General features: G+C 33.6%; 2 protein-coding genes across 2 annotated transcripts; both read left to right on the forward strand.

Moving 5' to 3' along the window:
- Positions 1–570: 570 nt before the first annotated feature.
- LOC127941543 (complement factor B-like) lies at positions 571–8,935 on the forward strand. Its single transcript, XM_052536683.1, has 18 exons — positions 571–715; positions 857–1,072; positions 1,186–1,371; positions 1,656–1,829; positions 1,977–2,072; positions 2,208–2,341; positions 2,725–2,875; positions 3,187–3,318; positions 3,508–3,600; positions 3,768–3,905; positions 4,183–4,277; positions 4,430–4,556; positions 4,647–4,785; positions 4,897–4,976; positions 5,138–5,247; positions 6,649–6,778; positions 6,859–6,908; positions 7,058–8,935. The coding sequence occupies exons 1-18, from the start codon at positions 655–657 to the stop codon at positions 7,256–7,258; spliced, it is 2,313 nt and encodes a 770-aa protein (XP_052392643.1). The 5' UTR covers positions 571–654; the 3' UTR covers positions 7,259–8,935.
- Positions 8,936–11,589: 2,654 nt separating this feature from the next.
- On the forward strand, positions 11,590–17,622 carry LOC127941545 (complement factor B-like). The gene is made up of 18 exons (XM_052536686.1): positions 11,590–11,704; positions 12,221–12,409; positions 12,502–12,687; positions 12,865–13,038; positions 13,155–13,250; positions 13,344–13,477; positions 13,693–13,834; positions 14,000–14,131; positions 14,300–14,392; positions 14,517–14,654; positions 14,786–14,892; positions 15,012–15,144; positions 15,230–15,368; positions 15,458–15,537; positions 16,513–16,613; positions 16,815–16,944; positions 17,106–17,155; positions 17,319–17,622. Exons 1-18 carry the CDS (start codon positions 11,644–11,646, stop codon positions 17,487–17,489), a joined length of 2,256 nt encoding a protein of 751 aa, XP_052392646.1. The 5' UTR covers positions 11,590–11,643; the 3' UTR covers positions 17,490–17,622.
- The last annotated feature ends 4,861 nt before the right edge of the window (positions 17,623–22,483 follow it).

Consider the following 22,483-nt stretch of genomic DNA (forward strand, 5'->3'; position numbering starts at 1 on the left):
TCTATATTAGTTTTTTAAAAAAGGATGTAAATTATAAATTAAAATAGAAATAAGCATTTTGCATCAATTTGACATTCAGCAGTACCTACTGTACATGACACGAGTACTAAAATATTTTCCCTCCACATTTACCAGTCAAGTCCTGTCATACATTGAGTGCATTGATAATATGCTAATAATGTATCAGTAAATATTCATTTGGTAAACTGGTATTAATGTGTGAAGCAATCATTTTTAAAAGGGGGTGAATGTTTTGATATAGTAATAAAATTGTTCTCAAATGACCCCTTGAGTTTGAGCTGCTCTCTGGACCCAAGATAAAATTATTAACCCTGAAAAATATTTTGTGTCACTATTCTTCTAATAATTCTGCTGTTTTCTACATCTACATTTCGATGAAAAAATGGTAATAGCATCCATTGCAGTCTTTTAGGTCTTAACATAATTCGTTTTTTGTTATTATTGAATATAGAATGGCGTATGGATGACTGTAATTATTTTGTTGTGTGCCGGGAAATTGATTTTCTTTATTTGACTTGAAGTTAAACATTGACCACTGAATGTAAATATAATCCTCCTGCTGACTATAAAAATGCCCCGTCCATTTGCTTCTGTATTTGCTTCTTAATCTCAGCTCAACTTGGAATAAACAGCATGGAGTGTAAGCAGCAGTTGAAATGGTTAATACTTGCAATGATATGTCCTCTTATTGCAGGTAGGTCTTTTTGCTTATTAACAATGCACTCTGAAATAAACAGACAAAAAATTTTGGAAATAAAACAGCAACAACTGACAAAAGTTACTTCCGTCATATTTTTCGTGGCTTCCTCCAATAATTTGTCTGTTTCTGCTACAGGTGCCCCATCCTCCATGTCCAAACGAGATAGTTCATGTCCCAAAGAGAATCTAAACATTAAAGGAGGAACGATTGTTCTTTCTAAAGGCTATTCAGAAGGGAGTCTTCTAAAATACATATGTCCGGATGGATATTACCCGTCGGTTCAGTCACGTCTGTGTCAAGATGGACGCTGGACCTCAAAGATCAAAACCAGAAAAACCCCAGAGTGCAAAAGTAAGTAATTAGTAAAGTCATTATTTGTATCATTATGTCATGAATAAATGCTGGACTTATTTCTTTTTATTATACTTTTCTACTGTATGCATTTATCCATGCATTTATCCTAGAGATCACATGTCCAAATCCCCGTGTTTTCGAGAATGGAGAGGTGATTCCATATAAAGACAAGTACTATGTAAATGACACAACCACCTACTCATGTCATTCCGATTATACATTCCGTGGCACAGCCAAACGTGTTTGCAAGCCTAATGGGAAGTGGAGTGGAAGCACACCAATTTGTGGACGTGACTGTGAGTAATCGCTATCGATTTTTAAATATGTAAGCACACAGAATTTTCCATGTGCTAGTCTGATTTAAAATAAATCTCTTAAAGTAAAATTCATATAACAGAGTCCTTGGGTTCATCTTAAAAATAGACTACTTTGTACTTCTATTCTGTTTTTATCTGATGACACTTGAGTTCATCAGGGTTTTAGCAGAAATTTCTCTCCATGCATCTGACTAAAACATGGTTTTTCAAACGTAGGTCCAACAATCTCCACTTCCATTTGTCTGTTTATTACTGTCTCACAGCCGATCACTGTCCTGATCCTGGTGTTCCCCCTGGTAGCAGTCGAACAGGGAACATGTTTAACATAGACGACAAAGTCACGTACCGCTGTCAGAGTCCATTGACCTTGATTGGCTCTAAAGTCCGAGTGTGTCTGGATGGAGGCCAGTGGTCAGGAACAGAGCCACAATGTTACGGTAAGTCTTCTAAAAGTTACATCCAAAATCATGTGCTTTGCAGTACATGTTTTCACAAAAATAAGTTCTTGTAAGATTTAGCTAATAAAAAAATGGCTTTCCTGGACAATGCACCTATAATGTTGTTGTTGTGTTAATACTGTACAGCTGATTACACATACGACACCCCAGAGGAAGCATCAGAAGCTTTCAGCAGTTCTCTTAAGTCAAATCTAGCAGTTACTCAACAGCATGAAAAAGAAGGTAATTTTGTGTGTCTTAAAGCATAATCCTACAGACTCACAACTTTTTAAAATCTTTATTAATAATTGCAGTGCTTGGAATAAAAGACAAAATCATATCAGCATATTTAAAATGTTGTGTTCCTTCTTTCTTCAGATCAGCAGGGGAAGAAATTAACTATGAATCAGGGTGGAAAACTTGATATTTACATTGCCGTGGATGCATCTGAAAGCATAGATGAGAAGGATTTTGAAAAAGCAAAAACCACCATTAAAATGCTTATAGACAAGGTATGTCACTTGTCAAATCCTCAGAGGTTGCTGTAGTAAACCACTTATTTAAGCATTGTATTTAGGCTACTGATATGTATGTTGTGCATCCTTTCCTAAAAAAAAAAAAAAAACTAAAACAATCAAACAAACAAACAAAAACTTGTGACAAGATGCAGTGAAAAATGAACCTAACTTAGACTTATATTGTCAGAATCCTCCAATCTGAGCATTAGTGTGTTTCAGGAGGTTATAGTCTCTCAGAGTGCACTACAAACTTGCTGCATCTGAAAATCCTGTTTCACATTATGGAAACATGAACTGCACTGAAATCCAGCATTTTGATCAGAAAACAGACATATGTCTCAACCATCTTTGAATTCTCAATGCTCTTTCCCCAAAAGATTAGTTATTACCCAGTCTCCCCAAACTATGAGATCCTGATATTTGCTACAGAATTTACACGGATAATCTCTATGAGGGACTTCAAAACTAATGAAGATGCAAGAAACCTAATGAATATTTTTAAAGAGCTTGACGACTTTAATTATGAGCGTAAGTATTCTCTTTGAATTTCTCTTTTTGAGTCTTATTGTATAAATAGATATAATTAGATTTTTTTTTTATTATTATAACAGAGTAATGTACTATGCAAAAATTATACATTTAAACCTATAGTAAATTGAGAAAAATGCAATTATTTATTGTTGTCCAATGTGAAAGTAAAAATGATAACAAATGTTACATTATTATTATTATTTTTTTAAATCTCCTTTTATTTTCTGATTTTAATTCAGATTTAATCAGTTGTTTCTATCAGAAAATGTTTATCATAAAATTCTGATGTGAAAAAAACAAACAAACAGGTCAAGGTCAAAAAACAGGTACCAATATCGCCAAAGCCTATTCAGCCATTTTGGAGAGCATGAAACTAGAGGAGATGAACAATGGCACGATCTTCAATGAGACCCAACACATCGTCATACTGTTCACTGATGGTATTAAATTTTCAGTATTTACATACAGTACAATTCAGTATATGCATATATAACTGTACTTAATAAACATTTCCTACCTAAGTTCTTTATCGGAGCAAATAAATTAATATATTAATAAAATACTCAATGCACAGTATTACAGATTTTCAAATGAACAAATATTCACTGGGATTTCATCTTGCTTCATAGGTCAGGCAAACATGGGGGGGAATCCCAGACCTAAAGTGGAGCAGATCAAACATCTTGTCACTAAAAATCTTGCAAACAGAGAGAAGAATCTTGGTGAACATGAAATTTATTAATCATAATTATATTTTTAACTGAAAGTGTTTTTTTTTTTTTTTTTTTTAGTGTCTTTCATTTACAAGCAGGGACAGGAAAAAATACACATATTAGTTTAATCTTTATCATTGATTTCATATTGATATGGATGCGTCCTCTCTTTCCAGATCTTTATTTATTTGGAGTTGGAGATGAGGTGAATCAAGATGACGTTAATGACTTAGTGTCACAGAGGGACCAAGAAAAATATTTCTTTAAGCTTAAAGACTTGACAGAGGTGCAGAAGATGTTCGACGACATGATTGGTACTGTATCTGCACTTCACCCAAAAGTGACATTTCCGTAATTATTTATTTAATTAATTATTATTTAATCACCTTCATGTTGCTCATGTTTCTGTAAAACATAAAAAATAAAAATAAAAACAAACAAACAAACAAAAAAAACAACACTTTTGCGTGACACTTTTGTTTGGATGAATCAGTTTCACAGTTCTTGACCTCTTGTAATAATTCTTTATAATTAACTCAGTGTTAATTGCTGTTGTTATTATTAACCCTTTATACCTGCTTCCTTACACAGATGAGAGCACCAGTGTAGGATTGTGTGGGATTGTGTGGGAAGGCTTGGAAAATAAACGCCGTGCATTCCCCTGGTTGGCAAAGATTAATATTGTAGTGAGCATAACATTTTTATCACTTTATTATAGAACTCAATGAAGTTAAAGGAAACATTTTCTCCCACAAGTAGAATTAAATATGCATGTTATGGCTAAAGAGTTGAATCATGCCAACAATATGAACATCAGACTTCTCTGCTCTTCATGTAGCGTCCTCCTCAAGGTTCCAATTGCATGGGTTCATTAGTTTCCTCAAGTTACATCTTGACAGCGGCTCACTGCTTCAAAGAGGGAGACACACCTGATAAGATTACAGTTAAACTGGAAAAAGACCTGGGTATGTCCTGAAATATTTTCATATTTCAAGACTGAAGTAAAATGTGTCACAAGGTAAATCTTATTAATGATGTTTAATTTTCTTTTGCAGTAGTAAAAGTGAAAAATTACACAATTCATCCTGAATATAAACCAACAGCAAAACAGAATAAGGGAATACAAGAAAATTACGAATTTGATGTAGCTCTTATACAGCTGGAAAAAGCTGTTGAGATGAGTTTTAATTTACGGTGAGGAGCACAGACCTTCAACATGTGATGTTACTTTATTAAGAATATGAAAAAAGAAGAAGAAGAAAAAAGCTGAACTAATTAAATAATATCATGTGTATTTCTCTTCAGACCAATCTGCATCCCATGCACAAGAGAAACCAATGGAGCTCTGAAACTTTCAGAAAGTGAAGGGACTTGCAGAAAACATGGTAAAGTCCCTGTCAGAAATTATATATACATATAAGAACCATATAAAAAATAAGAAACATAATTTAATTTAAATTATTAATTTAAACATGTGAATGCGTTTATACAATGAAACTTACCAAACATAAAATGTCAAACTTTTTTCCCCTTGCATTTGTTACAGAGGAAATACTAATGAACAATGAGCTTGTGGAAGCTGCTTTCACGTCTGATATGGATACTGATAATAGTCCAAAAAACATAAAAAGCATCACAATCAAGCGTGGAAAATATGTAATGATTTTTCTTATTTATAATATTTCCAATTTGTGTAGTTTGAAAAGCTTAATTTAAGATGATTTATTAATGCAGAGGCTGTCTATCCATACGGACCTCCATTATAGTTATAGTGTACAATAAAATATAAATCAACTAAAAGTAACCAATCTTTACCTTTGACTTCATGGGGCCTTTAGTGTCAAGAATTTCTGCACAACCATTTGTAAGCGCTTGAATTATTGTTTTCGTATTGAACATTAAATAGGTGCAATATTCATCAGAAAACATTATGTGAATCTCTTATGTATATATATATATATATATATATATATATATATATATATATAGAGAGAGAGAGAGAGAGAGAGAGAGTATATATATAGTACAGACCAAAAGTTTGGAAACATTAGTATTTTTAATGTTTTTGAAAGTTTTTTCTGCTCATCAAGCCTGCATTTATTTGATCAAAAATACAGAAAAAACAGTTATATTGTGAAATATTATTACAACTTAAAATAATAGTTTTCTATTTAAATTTAAATTTACTTATTTTATATTATACTTATTATATAAAAAAATAATTTATTCCTGTGATGCAAAGCTGAATTTTCAGTATCATTACTCCAGCCTTCAGTATCACATGTAACATCCAGTCTATCACATGATCATTTAGAAATCATTCTAATATTCTGATTTATTATGAGTGTTGGAAACAGTTCTGCTTTCTAATATATTTGATGAATACCTGCATCTATTCAAAATAAATAAAAATTTCTAATAATATATTTTCTTTACTATAAATTTTTATCAACACATCCTTGCTGAATAAAAGTATTGATTTTATTTAAAAAAGTGAAATAAAAAATTACTGAACCCAAATTACTGACCAATAGTGTATATTGTTATTACAAAATATTTATATTTTAAAAACATAGCTTCTTTTTTTCTTCTTTTTTACTTTTTATTCATCAAAGTATCCTACAAAAGTATCACGTTCTGAAAAAATATTAAGCAGCAGAACTGTTTCCAACCTTGATAATGGAACATCATATTAGAATGATTTCTAAAGGATCATGTGATAATGATCCTAAAAATTCAGCTTTGCATCACAGAAATAAATGATAATTTAAAGTATAATGAATTTAGAAATAATTATTTTAAATTGTAATAATATATCACAATATTAAATTTTTTTCTGTATTTTTGATCAAATAAATGCAGGCTTGATGAGCAGAAGAAACTTCTTTCAAAAACATAAAAAATAGTAATGTTTCCAAACTTTTGGTCTGTACTGTATATATATATATATATATATATATATATATATATATATATATATATATATATATATATATATATATATATATTTCAGTCATCAACAAGCTAAAAACACTTCTTGGTGTACTTTTTCTTCAGCGGGATGCTTGTGTTGAAGATGCAAAAAAAGCAAAAGGAATCAATGTGGAAAATGCCAGAGAAGCAGTTACAGACAATTTTCTGTGCAGTGGTGGTATTGAACCAAAAACAGATCATGTTGCCTGCAAAGGTATGTTTAATTCTTGCCGTCAAGATGATTAATTCATACAATTCTTATATAGTTTCTTGTATTGTGTTATTTTGAAACAGGTGATTCAGGTGGGGCCACTTATGTGAATAAAAAAGGTCGAGTGATTCAGGTAAGATTTCTGTTTCCTTTGAAAACAGTTTTGATGCAGCTGTAAAATCTCATGTACAGTGAGTTACATTTTACAGAGTGAAATTAAAGACTGATCTGAGAAAAGCTGAGAACTAGGAAAGTTTTTGATGTCTGTAAAATCTTTGACAGGTTGGTGTTGTAAGCTGGGGAGTGAAGGATGTCTGCAAGGAAAAAAGGAGATTCACTTCGGATGCAGACTCCAGAGATTACCATTCAAATCTTTTCAGTGGGAAGATACGATCATTCCTTAAAGTACACCTAGAAAATGATCGCATAGGACAACCTCTTACATTCTTGAAGAATGAAACTGATGAAAATATTCAACTTTAAGTCAAATAGCTGGTCTTTGTTAAGAATGTTAAACATTTATTATCAACAGTCTTTCATGTTTTACTCATTCAGTGTTCTGTCTTTATGTCTATGTTGGAGTGGGACAGTCTGTACTGTGTATCCAATCACTGGCAGGCAGGGGAGTTTCATTATTGTTGCAATTTCACTACTTGTTTCCATCTGTCTTGAGAATGATAATAGCAAGACAGAAAAACAGGCTAACAGGCACTACACCTGGGCCCGTATTCATAAAGAATCTTAATGCAAAAAGTAGCTTAGAAAATTCTTAGAAATGTGGGCGTTTACTCTTAAAATTAAAGAAAAAATCATAGTAAAGAAAAAAGTAATTCAGAAAGCATCTTAACCCTCAAAAGAGGTCTTAAGGTCAAACTTGTTAGGAGCACTGATGAGGACTTTTAAGAGGCTTAAGAGTTTCTTTAGCAGAGGAGAAAATAGCAGAAAGATGAAGAGGCAGAAGAAATGTGTTGCAGACAATGGATGACAGTGAGTTAATAAGACGCTAGCTATATATTATATAATAATTTATAATTTAATATATAAATTAAAGTAATCACTACATTATGATATTTGGCAACTGGGAAAATGCCATAATGCAATAGTGATGATTTGGTTCTGTCACAACCTTCTGTAAGCAGTGATCACACAAACAATTACAGCACTTTCAGAACATCTTATTGTGTCGCAGTTCATTTCGTTTCCACTGGACATTCCCACCTTGCATGCTCAAAAAAATGCATTTATGAATATAGCAGGCTTATAGGTGCACACAAGCAGGGGGAATGGACCGTTAATAGTTTGTGCTATACGCTCCCATGTCTGCTTCTTGTCCCTTGCTGTGACACCCGGCCCGAATTATCCTTTAAGAATGGCCTTGTGTTCATCCACTGGGCTAACAGTAAACACTGTTCCTCTGTCCAGTTTGGCTTTCTCGCCCTTCTTGGTTTTGATTCCATGTTTGATACATTAAAACCAACATTCAAACCGCCAGTTAAATAGCACAGCAATGACTGTAACTGGAAAGAGTGGAACAATTTTTTTCATTCTAAGCCAATCAAATACCTTATAGGAAATTAACAAGCATGGTAAATAAAAAAAGGATTTATATACACACATAAAATGTGTGTGTGTGTGTGTGTGTGTGTGTGTGTGTGAAAGAGAGATTGATCAAATAGGAAAAATTACGCATTTAAATTCAAAGTGAGAATTAGAATAGACCCTATACTTAAAATCACTCTTTTTTTTCCTTCTTGGACAACCAACCAATCACAGTCTTCAAAAGATTGTGTCATACATAGCAACGGGGTCAACCCCGCCTCCTCACTAAGATTAAAGTTTTTGTCTTTTCCTTACTCAGAGTTGCTCTCAGATCGGTCCCTTAAGGTAAGACTCCTACATAAAAGTTTTTAAGCTAAATTAAGAGTTTTCTGAGAGGATTCTTAGAATCTTTATGAATACGGGCCCTGCTGTATTAGGGCTGAAGCGTAATGGAGAGAATATTAAGATTATCATACACGAAAAATGAAAGGCATTGATCAGACAAGAACCATTGTCGTACTAATATGAATTCCAAACACTTGTCAGGCTGGATATCCTAAAGTACAGTCATTATGTGCAAATAGCTGATCTTTGATAAAAATAATAAAAATGTTAAACATTTATTGTGAACAGTCTTTCATGTTTTACTCATTCAGTGTTATGTCTGTGTGATGTCTATGTTGGTGCGGCAAAATAAGGGACACCTATTCACAACCAAACAAACCCCCCCCCCCAAAAAAACAAACAAACAAAACAAGAACATGCTCAAGCATTAAACTTCCAATTGAACGTACTAATATTATCATTTTAAATTAGAATATTTATTATTATTACTTATTATAAGTCTTTTTTGTCAGATTTGCTGCTGTTACCTGGATGGGATGAATTATTTAGTTTTTATTAATTTGCTCAAAATTAAGGCAACATGTATTTGTCCCATTTTTATGTAAATAATTTTGCATTTAAAACACTTTTTAAAACTCCAAATTGTATATGACATTTTTTGTATTATTTATTATGTGTTTATTTATAATTAATATAAATGATAAATTAATAAATAGGGTCTAACATTAATTATAATTTATGAATTCATCTGTCTTATAATGTCTAAAAATATAATAATTCTGTCTGACAAGCTCTGATAATGTATGGAATATTTTATTAACAGACTATCCAAATTTGTATAAAACAATGGGCCTATAACTTGAAGCATAGATGTGTCTGTCACTTTAAAGGTATGGTTCACCCAAAAATTTTAATTCTGTCATAATCTACCCAGGTTGTTCTAAACCTGCATAAAGTTCTCTGTTCTGTTGAACACAAAAGAAAATACTTTGAAGAATGTGGGTAACCAAACAGCTTCTAGTCCTCAGTAACTGAAAAAAAATAATACAGAGTAACTGGGGACCAGAAACTCCTTGGTTACCCACATTCTTCAAAGTATCTTCTTTTATGTTCAACAGAAAAAAAATATATATATTATTATGGTCTTGGGTCTTGGAACAACTTGTGGGTTTGTAAACAATGAAATTTTTTTCATTTTTGTGTGAACTATCCGATATTTACAATCATTCTGGTAGCACGTTAAGGCAGCATTAAAGCTGCAGTAGGGAACTTTTGACGCTCTAGCGGTTAATAAACAGAACTGCTTGCGTCTTGCGGAAGATCATTGTAGCCGGAGCTACTTCTCTCTGTTTATGTCTATGAAGAATCACAAAAGTACTGGGTTACTCCGCCGCGGTATCCCCGAAGCAATCTAAAATTGTCCGAATATAAACACTTATTATAGGTGCACCCTAGTGATTCAAGACAAGCTAAAAACACGGTTTGGAAAATGGATTCATGGTGTACTCGCTTATTATATACATTCTTCTATATTTTGAACACAAACAAAGTTACGGACCGCAGCTCTGATTGGTTGTTTTTTACCAGGAGCGCATGACTTTCTGCAAATGGCAATAGGACCACTGGGAGGAGCCAGAGGAGCTTGATTTTTTTCACAGATTATCTGTCTCATATTCTACTGTCAGGACATAATGACAGGTTTAATAAATATGTACAAAATATTTTTTTACAAAAGTTCCCTACAGCACCTTTAATGAAAACAGGAAAAGACAATGCTAGCTTTAGCAACATTAGCCTTACAGAGAGCCAAGAAGCTCTTTTGGAAAACCAAATATGACGTGTGATGCTTACTTTGTCTGGAGTCTGGAAGTTTGCGCACGAAGCACTGGTATTGATCCCTCTTTTAGTAGTAATATTTGCACTGCAGCGCTGAACTGGCCCCGTTTGTGAGGCAGTCACAACATTAGCATGTTTGTAAGCACAAAAGTATTGGATTTTTTTAGGTTTTTTTTTGGAAAATGAATTTTTTACCACCGTGTCCTCTGTGGTCTATAGAGACTCCTGTCTGTTGGAGCATTCGAACACACAACACTTGTAATGGCTCTCTTGTTTTTTTTTTTTTTGTTTTTTTTTACATTTTGAAACAGTTCTAATGCCATGGTAAAAGTTTGAGACCAAACATGCTAACTATTCTGTCTTTGGTTACACAGATGAGCACAGAACACTATTTAGAGTCCCAGCCTCAGAGGAGACAAGCGAGCAGTGGATTTATTGATTTATGTACTGTATATTGCTGCTGCCAAACAGATCTAAAATAAACATGTGATTTATTTCCCAGTCATTTTACCTTCACAGACATAACCGACTGTTTTTGTAACTCATATGTGTTTTTAACATAAACTTATATGAGAACTTATTTTACTACTCACATGCCGTGTGACAGCTGCTTTCTGTCCGTGTGCTTCAGATGTGTGCTCTCAGAAAACTGTACATCAGAAGTTACACTAATATGGTTTAAAACACATGATTTCAGCGCAATAAACATGATAATCACAACCAAAACAGGAGGTACAAGCTGTAATGATGCAGCTCTATTCTGGAAAAGGGGGCAGGGAGCATCAGCTCATTTGCATTTAAAGAGACAGGCACGAAAAACAGCGTTTTTCTGCTTCCATTAAAAATGGGCATTTTCAAAATAATATATAAATTATTATTGGGGGTAGTTGGAGCTGAAACTTCACAGGGACATTCTGGGGACACCAGAGCCTTATATTACACATCATAAATGCGGCATTTGTCTCCTTTAAATTTCCATTTCCTTTTCCCTTATTTCATAAACTGTGAGTCAAGTGAGTTTTACCTCGACAAATTGTTTGACAGATTAGGTCATGTCTATAGTCACTTCCTCTGTTTACCTTGCTCTATAAATATGTGGGCTTCCTCGGTTGTTGTTTCACTTGCTGTGTGAACCTGACAAGAACATCATGGAGGGTGAACCATGGCTGAATCTATTCCTGCTCGCAATACTGTGTCCTCTCATAACTGGTATGTCTTCTGGACTTGGATTTAACCAGAAATATAAATATAAACTTCTGTTTTGCTTTTTAAAAGAAAAACTGATTTGAGGGAACTTTAAACCCATAAATGCATTAAATTATTAATTTATTTTCATTTTACAAGAGCAGCAATTCACATTTAATAGTCTGTAGTCCAAAGCAGTAGTCCAACATTAGTCTGTGGACAATTTATTGTGGTGTTTACACATTATATTGAAACATCATGTTTTTTAATAGTGTAGCATTTTTTTATTAGCACAATTAATTTGTAATGACACTGATGGTAAAGTAGTCTATTAAAATTTTCTTCACACTAAGGAAAACTGTTATTTTGAGAACTGTTCACTGAAAGATTCTTTCAATCCAGAATGGTTCTTCTATGGATGTGTAAAAAACCTTTTGGAATCTTTTTAATTTTTTGAAGAGTTTACATTTTGTGTTCCTTTACATTGCACTTCCACAACACCATTTTCTTTCCCATCTGGTTCTCTGATTTTTCTTGTAGGTGCACCATCCTTTATTCCATGCCCTGATGAGAATCTCAGTATTATTGGGGGGAGATTTGCTTTCTCAGAAGATGGGAGCACTGTAAGATACAGCTGTTCAGAAGGCTATTACCCAACTGTTAGAATCCGTCTCTGTGTTAGGGGGAGATGGAACCCGTTGCCCAAAAAAAAACTCCCAGAGTGCCAGAGTAAGCAAAACATTATCGGACAAATAAGATCATTCGTAACTGAAAACACAACACAGGTTACTCACACACACACAAAAAATCCTTTATTTCAGAAGTCACATGTCCTGATCCTCGCGGATTTGAAAATGGAGAGGTGTATCCATATCAGAGGCAGTATTTTGTGAACGACACAACCAACTACTCATGTAATTCTGGCTATGATTTCCGTGGCTCGGGGACTCGTGTTTGCAAGGTGAATGGGAAATGGAGTGGAGGCACACCAGTCTGTGGAAGAAACTGTGAGTGGGAAGTCTCTCTATGCTGTTTAGTGCAATAATAAACATGAATGCTTCATGAATACTCTCCAGATTAAATTGACAGTTTAAGCACTCTTAGAAGAATATAAGCAAAGATCGTGTCTCAATTCACTTTTCTTAACTTCTTCACTTTCATTGTCTGTTCCTCTTTTCAAACAGCTGATCTCTGTCCTGATCCTGGGATTCCTGCCGGCTGTACAAGAGAAGGCCACAGGTTTAATATAGACGACAAAGTCACGTACCGCTGTGAAAATAAATTTACTCTGGTTGGTTCCAAAGAGCGAGTCTGTCAGGAGAATGGCCAGTGGTCAGGAACAGAGCCCCAGTGTTACGGTAAACCTTTCACCATCCTTGTTTGAAGTACAATGCACTAACTGAAAAGTATCATTCAAAGCTGAACTGAAAAGTACAATTCAGCTTTGCTAATGTTGTTTTTTGTGTAAATACAGCTGATTTCACATATGACAGCCCAGAGGAAGCATCAGAGGGTTTCAGCAGTTCTCTAAAGTCCAGTCTAGCGGTTTCTCAACAACATGAAGGAAAAGGTAGTCTTTTGCAACTCATTTGCCTTCTTCCTGTGCAAGACAATATTTAGTCTTAGGTTACCACTAAGTTCTCTGTGTTCTCTGTGTTTTCAGATCAGTATGGAAAGCAAATACATGTGAATATAGGGGGAAAACTTGACATCTACATTGCTCTGGATGCATCTGCCAGCATAACAAAAGATGACTTACTAAAGGCAAAAACTGTCATTAAAACACTTATCGAAAAGGTATATGAAATAGTATGTTGATAAGACGGTCACAACCTTTCAACTGATTGAACCCTTTAAGCTATCTATTCTTTAGCTAGCTATTCTTTGATATTTCTGCCTATGTCTCATTGCTAGAACACTAGTGTCAATTCAAAATCTCTTGTAATGTTTTATATTCCTAATGAAGCTCTATAAATCGAATGAAAATTTCACCCTATGTTCATTACCGACAGATCAGTTATTACGAGGTCTCCCCAAATTATGAGATCCTGATTTTTGCCACAGACGTTACACGGATAGTCTCCATGAGGGACTTCAAGAGCGAGCAAAGAAATAATCTGTTAGAAATTCTTCAAAGACTGGAGGATTATAACAGTAAGTGTTTTGTTTAGATTGTTTAGATTTTAATCCGATTTAAAGGGCATTCATACGGCAAAAATGGAAATGCGTATTTTTGGTGTTGGTCAGCCTGCGAGTAAAATGTCTGATACCATATCTTTAAGGACATATTTTAATATTTCACCGATTTGTGACTAACAGGTAAAGGTGAACGAACAGGAACTAATATCGCTCTGGCATATAAGAGCATTTTAGAAAGTATGAAAATCGAGCAGCTGAGAAACAAAGAGGACTTCAAGCAGACCCAACATATCGTCATCATGTTCACTGATGGTATTAGTGATACCACTGTTTATTGCAATATTGATTGGATTTTTTTTTTTTTAATAAATAAATAATAATTGTTATAATAATTATACTTTTTGGTTAGCACTGCATCTGTTAAAGTGTCTTTTGTTCTTGATGTAAACAAAGGATCACTTTTATTATTCGTTTCTTTAGGTCAGGCGAACATGGGTGGAAATCCAAGACCATGGGTGGACGAGATCAAAGAACTTGTAAAACAGAATTCTCCTTCAGAGGAGGAAAATCTTGGTGCGGAAAGACATGAATGATCTTTGACATTCAGCAAATCTTCAAATGCAGCTCAATTGCATTTAACAACTCAGTTCCTTTTTTTTCCCTTTAATTATCGGTGATACCTTTTTTTTTTTAACAGAGCTCTATGTGTTTGGGATGGGAGATAGTGTGAATGCTGAGAGCATTAATGATTTGAAGACTGACAGGGGAAATGAGAAGTTTTTCTTCAAGCTTAGGGACTTGAAAGAATTGCAGCAGACATTTGATGAAATGATCGGTAATTCCTTATGTCTGTTTTTCATTTAGAAACATGAGCTTTGTTTAGGCTGGGTAAAAATAATGTTAAGTTAATTATTGTCCTCCATGTCTTTTTTGTTTCTCATGTTCTTCTTGCCTACCCTTGATCAGATGAGGGCTCCAGTGTAGCATTATGTGGACTTTACAGAGATTATGACGATGAAAATGATTCCCACAAACGTTATAAATACCCCTGGTTGGCAAAGATCACTGTGGCTGTGGGTATCTCTATCCTTGTCTTATTTCTTGTTAAAAAAATAAATGGGCAAATAAATGGCTTAGCATCACCATGCTAGTTCATCATCATCATGTCTACCTTTCTCTGATGCTTTTGCAGCGCAGCAATGGAAAAATTTCAAATTGCATAGGGTCATTAGTCACCTCAAGCTTTATCCTGACAGCAGCTCACTGCTTCAGGTTTGAGGACACACCTGATAGAATAACTCTTGATTTCGGTTCAGATAATAAAGGTAATATTGCATGATTTAGAATAAGGCCCTTTTTAATATGTAATGGTGCAAATCTCATCAGTGGTGTTTCCTTTTCTCTTCTTAGGAATAAAAGTGAAAAATTACATACTTCATCCTCGCTATGATGTTGCAGCAAAAAAGAAAATGGGAATACCTGAATATTATGAATTTGATGTGGCTCTTATTCAGTTGGAGGATCCTGTTATTATGGGAGTCGGTCTTCGGTGAGGAGCGCAGGAGTGCATCGTTTTATGCTACTAAAACGTGTTAAAGTAGTGTATTGAATTAATGCTTATTGTATTTGTCTCTACAGAACAATATGCATCCCCTGCACCAAGGAAACAAGTGGAGCTCTGAAACTTTCAGATAGAGAAGTAACATGCAGAAAACATCGTGAGTTACAAACAGATATGTCTGTCAGAAATGTTGCATGTTAGGCACATGTATAAATTTAGGGTAAGATGACACAACCACATTTTTTTTTTTTTTTTTTTTTTTTTGCTTATGACCATGGACAGCACAAAATCTCATCTCAGAACTTTTGATGAATTACTGTGCTCTTTCATCTGAATATCTACATTAGTGAGATTTAATCAGCTGAAACAGTTTGGGGGTTAAAAGTTCCAGGTCTTTGGAAAATAGTAATCTATGACATCACATGGGAACACCTTCCAGTAAGGTTCATTAGTTAACTATTTCAGTTAACATGAACTAAGCATGAGCAATACTTCTACAGCATTTATTAATCATAGTTCAACATTTACTAATGCATTATTAAAATAAAAAGTTGTGCTTGTTAACATTAGCTCATACACTGTGAATAAAAATGAACTAACAATAAACAACTGTTCTTTGATTAACTAACATTAACATAGATTAATAAATACTGTAATAAATGTGTTGTTCATTGTTCGTTCATGTTAGTTAATACACTAACATTAACTAAAGGAACCTTATTGGAAAGTGTTACCCATTATATTATCATTTTTAAATTATAAAATTATAATTAATTTAAATTATACCCTTGATTTGGCCTAGAAGCCCCCAAGTATGCTTAACTTAATCCTAATTGATTGAAGTCATTCAATTTAATTGAATAGTTTTGCTTTCATGACAAATCTTCAAATAAATATGATCAGTTACATATGTAAATATTCATATACCTGTAATAAACTATAGAGTAAATGTACCATTCAGATGAATCTCTTTTACTGGGATTCTGCTTTATCTGGTATCAGTTATTCAGTTATTACAGTTGTTTTAATATTTCACAATATCGAGTGGCAGTACAAAATATGTATATTATTTACATCTAAAGACTTGCATTGCTAAAATGAAACATACATTTTAACTGTGTTTTTTTTACAGAGGAAGAGCTAATGAGTGGAGAAACAGTGAAAGCTTCTTTCATGTCTGTCGTGGATAATGACATTGAAAATAAACTAATTACAATCAAGCAGGGAAAATGGGTAATGATATGTGGTCTTCTTATCCTTTATATTTTTATTCATCTGTGGTTTCATCATGTTTTTTAAGTTTTTAATGTCAAAGAACTCATAAGAGCAATTAACTAAAAAAAAAAAAAAAAAAAAAAAACGTAATTAAATGCATACTTTGCTCAACAGTTATGAATTTATTTTGTCCAAAACTGATACGTCCCTTTTCTTCAGAGGGATGCTTGTGTTGAAGATGCCAAAAAAGCTAAAGGAATTAATGCAACAAATGCTAAAGATATTGTTACAGATAATTTTCTGTGCAGCGGTGGTACTGAACCTACTGTGGATGATGTTGCATGCAAAGGTAAGTTGGATTTTTTAAGAGGACATAATATTTGGCAGAAATATACCATATATGATGCTATTAAAATCACCATAAAATGTCATATCTTTAGTATCATTATCCTTAATAAATTGAATTTGACACAAGATCTAAACTCATAATGTTGTGCATATCATCAACAGGAGACTCTGGAGGGGCCACTTATGTGGTTCCAGGCAATCGACTAGTCCAGGTGAGTTTTTTTTTTTAAATAATTTCTCATGTTTGATGATTGCTTTTAACAGCACACTGAGCTATTTCAAATCATGCATCCCTCTTCAGGAGACTAAATTGTTGTTATTCATGTCTAATTTGAGAAATGTTTGTTTTAATAATATCTGAATAATCTTGGACAGGTTGGTATCGTAAGCTGGGGAGTGGAGGACCTGTGCAAGGACACCAGAAAGCCTAAACCTCGTTCATACACCAGGGATTACCATACAAATCTGTTCAGTGCAGAAGTACGTGAATTCCTTAAACGCTACCTAGGAGATGAGAAACTGGGAACCCCTCTTACGTTCCTGTGAACACTGCGTTTAACAGTATTCTATTTGCCTGCTCAGAAACATTATGCACATCTCTCAGTTAACTCAAAATTTATTTTTCTGCTTTGGAATTTGTAAGAAATGTGACATAATAAAAGCATTGCGAAATAATAAACAGATTTTTTTTGCATTATTATTAATGTGTTTTTAATAATTTTAAGAATAACTTTTTTTATCCAGTGCATGTAATCAGATGTGGTTAATTAACATATTCAGTGCAATCATGAACAACACTTTTCATGAGTGGGGTACAAAATAAAGCTTGAAACTTAATTTCAGTTGATTTAATTGTTTTGCACAATAATAACATGGATATATACATACATATAATAACACTTTTTTAGTTTTTTCTCCTTTATTTGATAAAAATACAGTAAAACAGTAAAAAATAAAACATTATAAAAAAGTTACAAAAAAAGTATAAAAATGAAAAGTTTTTTATTGATTCTAATTTATTTTGTCCCTGTGATGCAAAGCTGGATTTTTCATTTACATTTTTAAAATGCTAATTTGGTGCTTAATTCTTCAATTATTATTGGTGTTAGTTCTTATTATTGTCAGTGTTGACAATAATAATGTGGAAAGCATGCTTAATGTGGAAAATATAATTTTTCACAATTCTTTGATGAATAAAGTACAAGGAACACAGCATTTATTTAAAACAGAAATAATATGTAACACTATCAATGCTGAATAAAAGTATCATTTTGTTCGACTTAACCTATTATTACTTTACCTTAAACTTTTGAAGCAGCACAACTGTTTTCAAGAAATGTTTCTTGAGCACATCAGAGTATTAGAATGATTCCCGAAGCAAATATAATGTTATAAAAAAAAAAAAAAAAAAGTTTCATTGCTTTTGATAAAAAATCAAAATCAAATTAAAATGGTCCGAGAACACGGGACTATTCATTAAGATGAACTATTTCTGGCGGAAGAGGTTCAGTGTAGAGCACTTGAAGCTCTCTCACTGGAGTGGCTGCCATATGGGATGAGGACAGACAGTCCAAGCAACTTTATTATTACAACCTTAAATCATTAATAAATAATGCCATGTCCTCTGTTTCCCAGGAGCTTAAAGACACATGAGTGGTTATATGCTGATTTATGAGGCTTAGAATTTCCTTACAAAATTCTATCCTTTTTTAATAGCAGTAGGAGTTTATATTTGGCCAAGTATGGAGGCACAGCAACACAACAGAGTGTGAGTGTTTTCAAACCCAGTGCATAGAAATTAGTTCATGCAGAGATGATTTTTAAGAAGGTCTGTATGAAGTAACGTAAGCAAGTCTTCCTGTGCCCTTGTAGTTCAGTCTCCAGTTCCAAATGGCTTGATGCTCATTATGACCCAGTCGCCATTCTATACACATTTTCCCCTTGCATTGTTGAGTCACTGTTGCATGAACTTGCATGTTTACTTACAAGTCTGCAGTCGACCCTGCAACCACCAATCTCACCAGCTCATACTCTCTGTTCATTTCAACAGCTCTTTCAGATTTGCATGGAGATGGTGAGAATAAGGTGAGATGGGGTGTTTGTGCCATTGTAAGTGCGCTTAACTTAATGTGCACCAAAACACCAATATTCTTCAAAATAGCTACTTTTATGTTCCACAGAACAAAGAAAGTCATGCATGGTCAAGTCAATACAGATCAATGACATGACACTCACTTTTTGGCCATATCAAATGTTTATTTGAAAATAAGTAAAATGTGAAGCTCGTACGTATAATGACCTAAAATAGTAATTTTGATCTTTCTTAGGGGCAGTAAAGTAAATAAAAAATGTCAAGGTGATACAACTCTCTTAGTATCATAATGAAGAAATAATAATAAAAAATAAATTAAACTGCTCTTTTACATTTGAAAACTTTTTTCCAGCATATTAAAGTTAAATATATGCAACCAACATCCAAAAAAAACAAAACATAAAACTGGAAATGATATCACTGAGAAGACCCAGGCAGCTGCAATATTATATTTTATCTGATGATTCATTGCATTTCTTGCGTAAATCATTCAGGTTCCTCATGCTTGAGTCACAGGAAATGGAGAATTTTGTTCTTCTTCACAAAGAACAGCCTATACTTAGACAGGTGCCAATATCTACATATATGCAATGACTAACACATAGACAAGAAACTAAAGCACAAATTTGTCTCTTTGTTTGTCTCAGACGGTCATTACCTGTAAAGGGATGTTAAAGAAGAACATGGCAGATGAGGATGCAGTTAGCTGCCTAGTGATTGGCACAGAGAACGGTGATGTTTACATATTAGATCCAGAGGCCTTTACCATCCTTTACAAGGTCAGCACATTTACACATGCTTCATATGTGCTTGTTACACACTATGTTCTTCTATTAGCTTCTGACTTTATCATCAGATCATCAGGATCATCAGAACAAAAAAAAAACAAACAAAAAAAAAACACTTAAATATATAAATATATGAGCTGAGAACATTTGCTGGTTAAAGCCATGTTAAGGTGTTGAAAAGGTTTTTTTATTAAAGCATACAAAATGTAATTTATAATACAGTTCATTAAACATTAAAGATGATTTATTTGTAAAATAGGAAGTTTAAATGATTTATTTACCAACTTTATTGAAAATCCTCCTTACAGCATTTTTTCCTAAAATTTTCTAAAACAGTGGGACATAAAGAGATGTTTGTTGAAATCATGTCTTTATCTTGGTCAGTGAGATACATGCTAATTATTGTTTCAAAACTAAAGACTTCATTATAGAGATCATTATCACTAATGCAAATAGCTTTCCTGCAGTGTTTAGGACCGTTCACACAAAGAACCTTAAAGTTTTAGTTATAATATACTAATTCTATTAGAATAGTCCACGATACACATATATTGATAATGACACAATATATGTATAATTGGAATTTCTGATTTTTTTTTTCCAGCTTATGAATGATGAATACATTGAAAGTCAATCCACCTGACTTTAAAGAGGAGCATTTTAAAAGGCGGCAGACAAAATAACCGCAATGTGCACATATAATCCACAAAATGTTATCATCCTTAGGTGGATGTAAATATGTGTGTAAATATCGTTATAGTTATCATTCTTGATGTGAAGAGGCAATGAAGAATCTTTTTTTTTTTTTTTGAACAAAGGTCAGACCTCCTGTTATAATGTAGATTTAAATTAATTTAATTTTTTTTTTTGCTACATAATTTTTTAACAAAAAACATTGGTAAAATATATGTTTGGGAGCCATAGACCTTTCCAACGATATATAGTTTGTCAAGATTAGATTAGATTTAATTGCAATATAGTGAAGTAAATGTAGGCGTCCCGTAGTGTGACATTTACAGTGTTAAACTCAGTTACAAATAATGTAGACAATTTGAAACAGAAAAGTGAAACTGATTATCTCTTGGCTAACTGCTAGTTGGTCAAACTAGTTCTTAACACAGGGGTTTTCAAACATTTTGGAGCCAGGGACACCTTACAGGGGAGAGGATTTCCAAGGTCCCCCTCATAATTATAGCAGTGTTTAAGGCTAAAGTTTAACATGGGTAGGATGAATGAACAAATGATTTTTTTTTTTATTGGTGCAAATGGTCCCCATTGTATATGTACTTTTAAATAGTATAATATAATTAAAATATATTCATTTATAATTGATGCATTTCAGAAACATATGTTGCATCTGTGTGTACATCACTTTTTAACAATTACTATCAGAAATAATTTAAATACTGCATGGGTCTAAATAAAACAATTGTTAGGGGGAAAAAAATATATAATATTATAGTGCTGTACACGTCCATGGATTCTTTTATGTATGTTTTCCCTCCCCATTTCATCCCTTTTTCTGATTGTGTTCATGTCATCCAGGTGTATCTTGTAATCAAGCTTGTTACCCCTTGTATATAAGTCCTAGTCTATGCAGTCTGTCTCTGTCAGGTCTACAAGTTATGTTTGTGTGTCATTACTCATTCCTGTTGTGGATTTTCCCCTGTGTCATATTTTTAAAGGACTGTTTAATGCTTCTCCGTATCTCCTTCGTTCCTTCCGGCAGCGAATTGTGACAGAAGACCTGACCACAAACACCCAGTATAATTTATTACTGAGTCATGAGAATGTTTAATTATGTTAAGCATTTATTGCGAATGTGTATGATAACTTAGCACAGTTATCTTTTGTGCAAAGTTCAGACTGCATGATTTTCAAAGTCATGGGATCACAGTTGTTTTTACACTGCACAACTATTTGGGGTAGCATTCAGTTGGGGCTGTATTCACATCGCACGATGCATCGGCGACAGGAGGTTAAACGCTGCATGACTTAACAATAGGAAGGATCGCCGACAACTCTGTCTGGCCAACAAACTATGTTTCACAACCAAATACACGAGAAAAGTGATTAAGAAATAATTCAAGATCATGATCTATAAAGTCCTCCCCGAACGCACGATAACAAATATGACTTCTTTGTTAACAACATCTGTTGGGAAAATGTTATATAGCCTACACAAATCGAAGTACTTGAAAGTGAAACCAACATTTTGTGCATTTCATAATGAGCTTATTTCATATACAAATGCTATCAAAGTGATAAAAAAAGAAAAGATTAATAGCCTTTATAGATGAATGTGATTTACAGGAATAAAAGCGAGCAAGCATCAACTACCGGATGCTGTTTTCTTTCTCTAGTCTCTATGAGATCACATGTCACGGTGAAATCGTTCCTACAATGATCAAGTGTGTGTGGTCTCGTGGTCTGGTCTAATCGTCTAGTGTGTGCGTTCAGAGGATTATAACGGTTGTGAACGAGCATCGATTTGCCTCAGATTTCAGATATTTGACGGCGATTTTGCAAAACATGTCGATGAGGGAATATCAGGGCTAAAATCTGGCTACTTGTGGAAACAGCAGTGTAAATGTGTTTTATAAAAATAAAATAAATAAAAGCCTGTTTTCTCACCCTCCGGCAGAAACATAAATCGATTC

Source organism: Carassius gibelio, chromosome A21 (genome assembly GCF_023724105.1).
Source record: "Carassius gibelio isolate Cgi1373 ecotype wild population from Czech Republic chromosome A21, carGib1.2-hapl.c, whole genome shotgun sequence".
In the NCBI taxonomy this organism is placed as follows: domain Eukaryota; kingdom Metazoa; phylum Chordata; class Actinopteri; order Cypriniformes; family Cyprinidae; genus Carassius; species Carassius gibelio.

Excerpts from the sequence above, each read along its gene's own strand:
- LOC127941543 (XM_052536683.1), top strand. The coding sequence starts at position 655 with ATGGAGTGTAAGCAGCAGTTGAAATGGTTAATACTTGCAATGATATGT. Across the intron at positions 3,319-3,507 it reads CGTCATACTGTTCACTGATG|GTCAGGCAAACATGGGGGGG; the intron begins GTATTAAATTTT and ends CTTGCTTCATAG. Across the intron at positions 6,909-7,057 it reads AAAAAGGTCGAGTGATTCAG|GTTGGTGTTGTAAGCTGGGG; the intron begins GTAAGATTTCTG and ends AATCTTTGACAG.
- LOC127941545 (XM_052536686.1), top strand. The coding sequence starts at position 11,644 with ATGGAGGGTGAACCATGGCTGAATCTATTCCTGCTCGCAATACTGTGT. Across the intron at positions 13,478-13,692 it reads TTAAAACACTTATCGAAAAG|ATCAGTTATTACGAGGTCTC; the intron begins GTATATGAAATA and ends CATTACCGACAG. Across the intron at positions 16,945-17,105 it reads GGATGATGTTGCATGCAAAG|GAGACTCTGGAGGGGCCACT; the intron begins GTAAGTTGGATT and ends TATCATCAACAG.